The sequence below is a fragment of the Sinocyclocheilus rhinocerous genome, unplaced genomic scaffold, assembly GCF_001515625.1.
Source record: "Sinocyclocheilus rhinocerous isolate Xijiao unplaced genomic scaffold, SAMN03320098_v1.1 scaffold1589, whole genome shotgun sequence".
NCBI classification, from domain to species: domain Eukaryota; kingdom Metazoa; phylum Chordata; class Actinopteri; order Cypriniformes; family Cyprinidae; genus Sinocyclocheilus; species Sinocyclocheilus rhinocerous.
In genome coordinates, this window is record NW_015648634.1 from 281,909 (window position 1) to 290,081 (window position 8,173).

General features: G+C 40.1%; 1 protein-coding gene across 1 annotated transcript in view; it reads left to right on the plus strand.

Annotated features, from left to right (window-relative positions):
* Positions 1–1,120: 1,120 nt before the first annotated feature.
* LOC107710066 (epidermal growth factor receptor kinase substrate 8-like) overlaps positions 1,121–8,173 on the plus strand; it is a 27,360-nt gene continuing 20,307 nt past the window's right edge. Inside the window, exons 1-3 of the mRNA XM_016514764.1 lie at positions 1,121–1,161; positions 5,469–5,546; positions 7,329–7,390. Of these exons, the coding sequence (XP_016370250.1) occupies positions 1,142–1,161; positions 5,469–5,546; positions 7,329–7,390 (160 nt within the window). The 5' untranslated portion in view covers positions 1,121–1,141. The remainder of the gene's footprint in view (positions 1,162–5,468; positions 5,547–7,328; positions 7,391–8,173) is intronic.

Genomic DNA, 8,173 nt, shown 5'->3' on the forward strand with positions numbered 1-8,173 from the left:
TATAAAAAATAAAATAATAAATAAATAAATAAAATTATATTTAAAAAAAATTAAATTATATAAATAAATAAACCTGTTGTTGTTGTTGTTAAGAATCAAATATAAAACCCCTTGTATGAAGGTAAAACAGCCCGTTTGTGATGTAAAACACTAGCAAAGCCTGATTTAGAACATTTGTTGATCACGTAAAGATCTTCAGAAGAACAGAACTGAAGAAGTTTTCCAGAATCTGCGTGTCCCAGCGTCCTTTGCGCTGGATAATCACAGACCTGTGTGAGTTTGTAAAGCTCCTTACAAATCCTCTTAAAGATTCCACAGTGAGAAGAGGCAGCACATCGTCGCTGTGAACAGGTACGAGTGAAGAGAAGGTTTGTTCTGTTTACTGTGTGATTCACACAGGTGTGCCATGAGTCCTCATTGATTGTTTGGATGAATCGCTGGGTTTGATGTGGCTCGTGTCGATACGTTTGTTTTTGTAACGCTGATGCAGGAGGAGAAACCTGTTTGAATGCTGCATTTGATGCTCTTTTGTCGAACAGAAGTGATTCATGTTTGATGTGAATTGGTAAAACAGCCCGTTTGTGATGTAAAACACTAGCAAAGCCTGATTTAGAACATTTGTTGATCACGTAAAGATCTTCAGAAGAACAGAACTGAAGAAGTTTTCCAGAATCTGCGTGTCCCAGCGTCCTTTGCGCTGGATAATCACAGACCTGTGTGAGTTTGTAAAGCTCCTTACAAATCCTCTTAAAGATTCCGCAGTGAGAAGAAGTGGCACATTGTCACGGTTCTCACGCGTCACGCCGTCTGTATGCCGAGGCTGTGAACAGGTACGAGTGAAGAGAGAGTTTGTTGTGTTTGCGGTGTGATTCATCTTCACACAGGTGTGCCATGGTTCCTCAGTGTGTTTGTTTTGGATGAATTGCTGGGTTTGATGTGTCTGTTTCAGATGTAACGCTGATGCAGGAAGAGAAACGTGTTTGAATGCCACATTTCCTGCGTTTGATGCTCATATGTGACCCTGGAGCACAAAAGCAGTGTTAAGCAGAAGTGATTCATGTTTGACGTTCTTACGTCACAGTGTGAATGTGAATCTAATTGAGAGTCATTCAGGAACATTCAGGGTTCAAAGATTCATCGGATGATTCATCAGCTGTCACGGTGTGCGTGACACTGCTTTTGTTGTGTATATATACAATAGTTTTAATAATTACAATGTTTTATCAGAACATGTCTCATCTGCTCACCGAGGCTGCATTTATTTGATCCAAAATACAGTAAAAATTGTGAAATATTATTACAATTTAAAATAGCTGTTTTCTTTGTGAATATCTGTTAAAATGTAATGTATTTCTGTGATGCGCAGCTGTATTTTCAGCATCATTACTCCAGTCTTCAGTGTCACATGATCTTCAGAAATCAGTATAATATGCTGATTTGCTGCTCGAGAAACATTTCTGATTATTATCAATGTTGAAAACAGTTGTGCTGCAGAATATCTTTGTGGGAATCATCATGCATGTTATTGTTCAAGAAAAGAACAGCATTTATTTGATACTTTTTTAACAGTATAAATGCCTTAACTGTCACTTTTGATCAATTTAATGCGTCCTTGATGAATAAAACTACAGTAAAATCTTACTTCTCCCACATCGCACAAAAATATTGAGTGGAAAACCTGTTTTCAACATTGATAACAATAAGAAATGTTGTTGTTGTTGTTGTTCTGTAATGTTCTAGCGTAATGATTCCAGTCTTTTGGCCGGTAGTGTATGTAATGCTGTAGAACAGACTCCAGTCGTTTGACCCACAAACTGGCCTGTGAGCTGATCAATCATCCGTCTCTGGTCCTTCTGTAGACACGTGTGTGAGTGTGTGTGAGTGTGTGTGAGTGTGTGTGTGTGAGAGAGTGTGTGTGAGTGTGAGAGAGTGTGTGTGAGTGTGAGAGAGTGTGTGTGAGTGTGAGAGAGTGTGTGTGAGTGTGAGAGAGTGTGTGTGAGTGTGAGAGAGTGTGTGTGAGTGTGAGAGAGTGTGTGTGAGTGTGAGAGAGTGTGTGTGAGTGTGAGAGAGTGTGTGTGAGTGTGAGAGAGTGTGTGTGAGTGTGAGAGAGTGTGTGTGAGTGTGAGAGAGTGTGTGTGAGTGTGAGAGAGTGTGTGTGAGTGTGAGAGAGTGTGTGTGAGTGTGAGAGAGTGTGTGTGAGTGTGAGAGAGTGTGTGTGAGTGTGAGAGAGTGTGTGTGAGTGTGAGAGAGTGTGTGTGAGTGTGAGAGAGTGTGTGTGAGTGTGAGAGAGTGTGTGTGAGTGTGAGAGAGTGTGTGTGAGTGTGAGAGAGTGTGTGTGAGTGTGAGAGAGTGTGTGTGAGTGTGAGAGAGTGTGTGTGAGTGTGAGAGAGTGTGTGTGAGTGTGAGAGAGTGTGTGTGAGTGTGAGAGAGTGTGTGTGAGTGTGAGAGAGTGTGTGTGAGTGTGAGAGAGTGTGTGTGAGTGTGAGAGAGTGTGTGTGAGTGTGAGAGAGTGTGTGTGAGTGTGAGAGAGTGTGTGTGAGTGTGAGAGAGTGTGTGTGAGTGTGAGAGAGTGTGTGTGAGTGTGAGAGAGTGTGTGTGAGTGTGAGAGAGTGTGTGTGAGTGTGAGAGAGTGTGTGTGAGTGTGAGAGAGTGTGTGTGAGTGTGAGAGAGTGTGTGTGAGTGTGAGAGAGTGTGTGTGAGTGTGAGAGAGTGTGTGTGAGTGTGAGAGAGTGTGTGTGAGTGTGAGAGAGTGTGTGTGAGTGTGAGAGAGTGTGTGTGAGTGTGAGAGAGTGTGTGTGAGTGTGAGAGAGTGTGTGTGAGTGTGAGAGAGTGTGTGTGAGTGTGAGAGAGTGTGTGTGAGTGTGAGAGAGTGTGTGTGAGTGTGAGAGAGTGTGTGTGAGTGTGAGAGAGTGTGTGTGAGTGTGAGAGAGTGTGTGTGAGTGTGAGAGAGTGTGTGTGAGTGTGAGAGAGTGTGTGTGAGTGTGAGAGAGTGTGTGTGAGTGTGAGAGAGTGTGTGTGAGTGTGAGAGAGTGTGTGTGAGTGTGAGAGAGTGTGTGTGAGTGTGAGAGAGTGTGTGTGAGTGTGAGAGAGTGTGTGTGAGTGTGAGAGAGTGTGTGTGAGTGTGAGAGAGTGTGTGTGAGTGTGAGAGAGTGTGTGTGAGTGTGAGAGAGTGTGTGTGAGTGTGAGAGAGTGTGTGTGAGTGTGAGAGAGTGTGTGTGAGTGTGAGAGAGTGTGTGTGAGTGTGAGAGAGTGTGTGTGAGTGTGAGAGAGTGTGTGTGAGTGTGAGAGAGTGTGTGTGAGTGTGAGAGAGTGTGTGTGAGTGTGAGAGAGTGTGTGTGAGTGTGAGAGAGTGTGTGTGAGTGTGAGAGAGTGTGTGTGAGTGTGAGAGAGTGTGTGTGAGTGTGAGAGAGTGTGTGTGAGTGTGAGAGAGTGTGTGTGAGTGTGAGAGAGTGTGTGTGAGTGTGAGAGAGTGTGTGTGAGTGTGAGAGAGTGTGTGTGAGTGTGAGAGAGTGTGTGTGAGTGTGAGAGAGTGTGTGTGTGTGTGTTCAGTTATCAGCACATGTGCCGGTTAAGGATCAGTTTCAGGTGTTTAACCTGTCAGGTGTTCATCTGTCAGAATAAACTCTGTTTACATTCGGCTCAATGATTGCCGTCGCACAGGCTGAAGGTCTTGGACGGTTTAACTCTGTCGGACTCGTTACTCAATCGGCCAGATTAACCAGCTAACGACCCGCGCCGGGCTAATTATAGACATGCAGCGTCGCGCGGTGGAGACTGACTTTCTGATCATTCATCATCTCAAACGCACTAAACGAGCCGTTAACAGCAGCATCAGTGAGTTCAGAGCATCGCTGTCGTCTGTGATCATGTGACGCGGGACGTTGAGTTAAATCTCCATGCCTGTGCTCAGAGGAGAGGAGCAGCATGGGAGAAATAAACCACACACACCACACACACAATGGCATACTTCCCTAGTATAGCAGGCATTGTTGGGAGTAATGCATTACAAGTTACGCAATCAGATTACTTTTTCAAGTAACTAGTAAAGTGATACATTACTTTTAAATGCTACAAATATACCCCAGCGACTTAACACTGCTTTTGTGCTCCAGGGTCACATATCTGAGTTACTTTTTCAAATAAGTAATGCAAGTTACTGTGTTTTCCCATTTATTCACTGACAGCTCAGCTCTCCTGTCCTCATGTTGAGAGAAACTGGCACTTTTCACTTTTGATGTGAAAGGGCCCTTAGAGTTGCCAAAACATATGACTTTTTTTTAGCAAGTCCAGCTCAGGTGACAAAAAATAACGCAAAAGTAATGCATTAGTTTCCATAAAAAGTAACTAAGTACCACAGTTAGTTATTTTTATGGAGTAATGCAATGTTGTAATTAGGGCTGGGCGATATGGCAAAAAAAATAAAATCTCGATTTTTTTTCAGAACGTTTGACCGATTCTCGATTTTTAACTTAAAAATGTAACTACAACATGATCCAAGTAACTTTTTCTTTATTAACCCTCTAGTTAAAGAAATTTCTATTTTAAGTGCACCACACGTGATGTAAATGTTAAACAAATCACTTGTTAACGTTAAATATCTTTGCAAAAAAAAGATGCATGAACTACAACTACGTCTACTACAGACTTGTCTTATGCATATTATATGTTCAGAAATAATGCGAGGAAAATGCTTTAAAAAATCTCAAAAGTCAAGGTAATTCAAATTCAAAATGACTGAAGGTATAACACCAGCAGACTATTATTAACCAGGCTATAAATGTTCTGTAAAAACAATGAGCAGCAGCTTTCAGCCTGATGTCAGCATGATGCAAACATGAATTTTCAGACATACACAAGTAGTTCTTTACAGGTTTTAATTCAATTGCGCTTTTTTTTTTCCGTATGTAAACATGGACACCCTAATTGTAATGCATAGCTTTTAAAATTAACTTTCCCCATCCACTGATAGTAGGCGAAAAACGGTATGTGACACACACACACACATGCTGTTTCAAGTCCGGATGCCTCTGATTACATGTTAGATAATTAAATAACATTAGATGAGAACATGCTTGTTGAAAAGAATTTCAACTTTTACACGCAGCAGTTCCAAAACAGTGGACCAATCAGAAGAGTGATCACATGATTTCACACACAGCGTCAGACTCCTCCCACAGGCCACAGTAAATATCTCATCCAGCTCTCATTTACTGATACATCTGATTACAAAATCTGAAAATCTGATCTTTGTTCCGTGATTGTGTCATAAGTGAATATGAGTCGTATGTGTGAATCTCATTCTGTCTGAGCAGTGAGACAGCTTTGATGATGATGATGATGATGAAGGTGATACACATGGCATCTGTGTCTCTGTGTGATTGACAGCTGTCTCTCATGGTTCCTGGCGTATGTGTATTTCTTTGTCTCGTGATGTTTGTGTGTCTGACGCTGCTTTTATTGTGTTGCAGTGGAGGATCTGTGAGCGCAATGCAGAGTCCAGACATGAACGGATACACCGGAGTCACAGCGCAGTCCTCACAGATGAAGTAAGTCAATCCATCACATCAATTTAGCCATTTCTATTCTTAATTAATGACATGATGTGCCAATCATTAATTAATTCAACAGCGACTTTGGCTGAGAAATTAACCCCCAAAAGATCATTTACAGTCATGATTGTGTTTTATATATATATATATTGCTTTAGAAATAAATATTTTTTTCAGCATTGCATAAGTAATTATAATAAATGGTTATTAATGAGATTTTTTTTAAATATTAAATATAAAGTGATTTAAAAAAAAAAAAGAAATATGACCCTGGAGCACAAAAGCAGTGTTAAGTCGCTGGGGTATATTTGTAGCAATAGCCAACAATACATTGTATGGGTCAAAATTATTGATTTTTCTTTTATGCCAAAAATCATTAGGATATTAAGTAAAGATCATGTTCCATGAAGATATTTAGTAAATTTCCTACTGTAAATATATTAAAACTTAATTTTTGATTAGTAATATGCATTGCTAAGAACTTCATTCGAACAACTTTAAAGATGATTTTCTCAATATTTAGATTTTTTTGCACCCTCAGATTCCAGATTTTCAAATAGTTGTATCTCAGCCAAATATTGTCCTATCATAACAAACCATACATCAATGGAAAGATTATTTATTCAGCTTTCAGCTACTGTATAAATCTCACTTTTGAAAAAATTGACCCTTATGACTGGTTTTGTGGTCCAGGGTCACAAATGATACTGTAAATATGAAAGTAAAAGCGCCAGTAGGTGACGGCGAATAAATGAGTCACTGAATCATTCATTCAACCGATTTGTTCAAACGGCTGATTCATTCTTTATAAATGAGTCACTGAATCATTGACTCACTCGATTCAGACAAAACTGTCGATTCATTCAGTAATGAATCGCTGCTGTGTGTTGCACAATGGTTCAGCTGCGGCTTTGATTGGATCTGTTTTCGTTTGCAAAATTGAGCAAAAACAGACAAAATTGACAATGTTGTGTCTAAAATGTAACACATTATTAATTCTTGTTTATAAAACGGAGAGTTCCGGTCCTTGATTCTGATTGGCTGAGCTGCGTTCGAAGCTGTTGTAAATTACTCTACAAACACACACCTTTGTTTACGTTTGTGTGTTGCTCGGCAACCACTTTGTTGCAACCACAACTGTTTCTGAGGAACTACATTGTTTGGTGGAAGAATACTGTTTTTATTAATATCATTACACTTTATTTGCTCTGTTTTATTTTGTGAAACCTTACTACGTATATGGAATAACCGTTTTATAAAAGCAATACGCCTCGTGAAGCCGTGGTTTACAGTGAATTTATAACAGCTAAGGGGGTTGTAGGATTGTAGAGATTGTAATCATAAATTCACTGTAAACCACGGCTTCTTGGGGCTTATTGCTTTATTATTGAACTGAATCAATATCACATTTGCAGTGGTGCAGTGGACGGATCATTGGGATTTTTCATCTCAGAAGTCACAGTGTTTTATTGATGTTTCATCTGCTCCTGATCTATTGAACACATTCATTATTGATCCGTTGCACAATTAGTGTGACTTACACAATGAAACAGATCAAGTGTCCACTTTACTCATTAACCCCACACACACACACACACACACACACACACACACACACACACACAGGCCGTGAGTGACTGAGGACAGAACACGTGTCACAATGATTATTAATTCACTTCGGTCCTAGAAGAACAGCAGGGAAAGTGTGAGTATGGATGAGCGCTAGTGTACCAACTCTCTCTCTCTCTCTCTCTCTCTCTCTCTCTCTCTCTCTCTCAGCGGTCATGGCTCACTGTCTCCAGATGTTCCTGCCAAAAGGTCGGGTGGTAAAGCTCTGTACGGTACGTGTGTCCCCCTGCTGTCTGCTGAGGGAACTGCAGCGCCCCTGAACCCTCCTAAATGCTGCGTCACCATGACAACGCGCTCCAGGAGGGATTATGGGATTGTGTTATTCAGTGTGTGAAGTGAAGAACATGATGAAGATGTTCAGAAGGGATTCATCCGAAAGATTAATATTGATATGTTCTACTGTGTTTGCATGAGAACACATCTGACTCGTATTTCACCACAATAATAATAATAATAATACATTTTAATTCAAGTCAAGATGCTTTATACAATACAGCTTCACAGTAGAAAATAACAGTTGATGATGCAAGATTCATCAGTTACGAAACAAATTCAATTTAAAGCATCTCTACAGAAGACAATAGAGTCATTATTCAGTTCAGTGTTGATTCAGTGTTAATGTTGTACAATTCATCAGCTATGATATTAGTTCAATTTCAGCTCAACATTAGACGATAGAGTCATTATTCAGATCAATTCAGTTCAGATCAGTTATTCTCAAACAAATACTGTAATGTGAAGAATTTGAGTAAAGCTAAGAAATATTATCATGATGTATAATATAGTCTACATAATATATTATACTATTTTTGATTTGCAATCATCAAAATGGGTGGAAAATGTTAATTTGCTTTATTGAGAGCATAAAGTGTGTGTGTGTGTGTGTGTGTGAGAGAGAGAGTGTGTGTGTGAGAGAGAGTGTGTGTGTGTGAGTGTGTGTGTGTGTGTGAGTGTGAGAGGGAGAGTGTGTGTGTGTGTGTGTGTGTGAGAGAGAG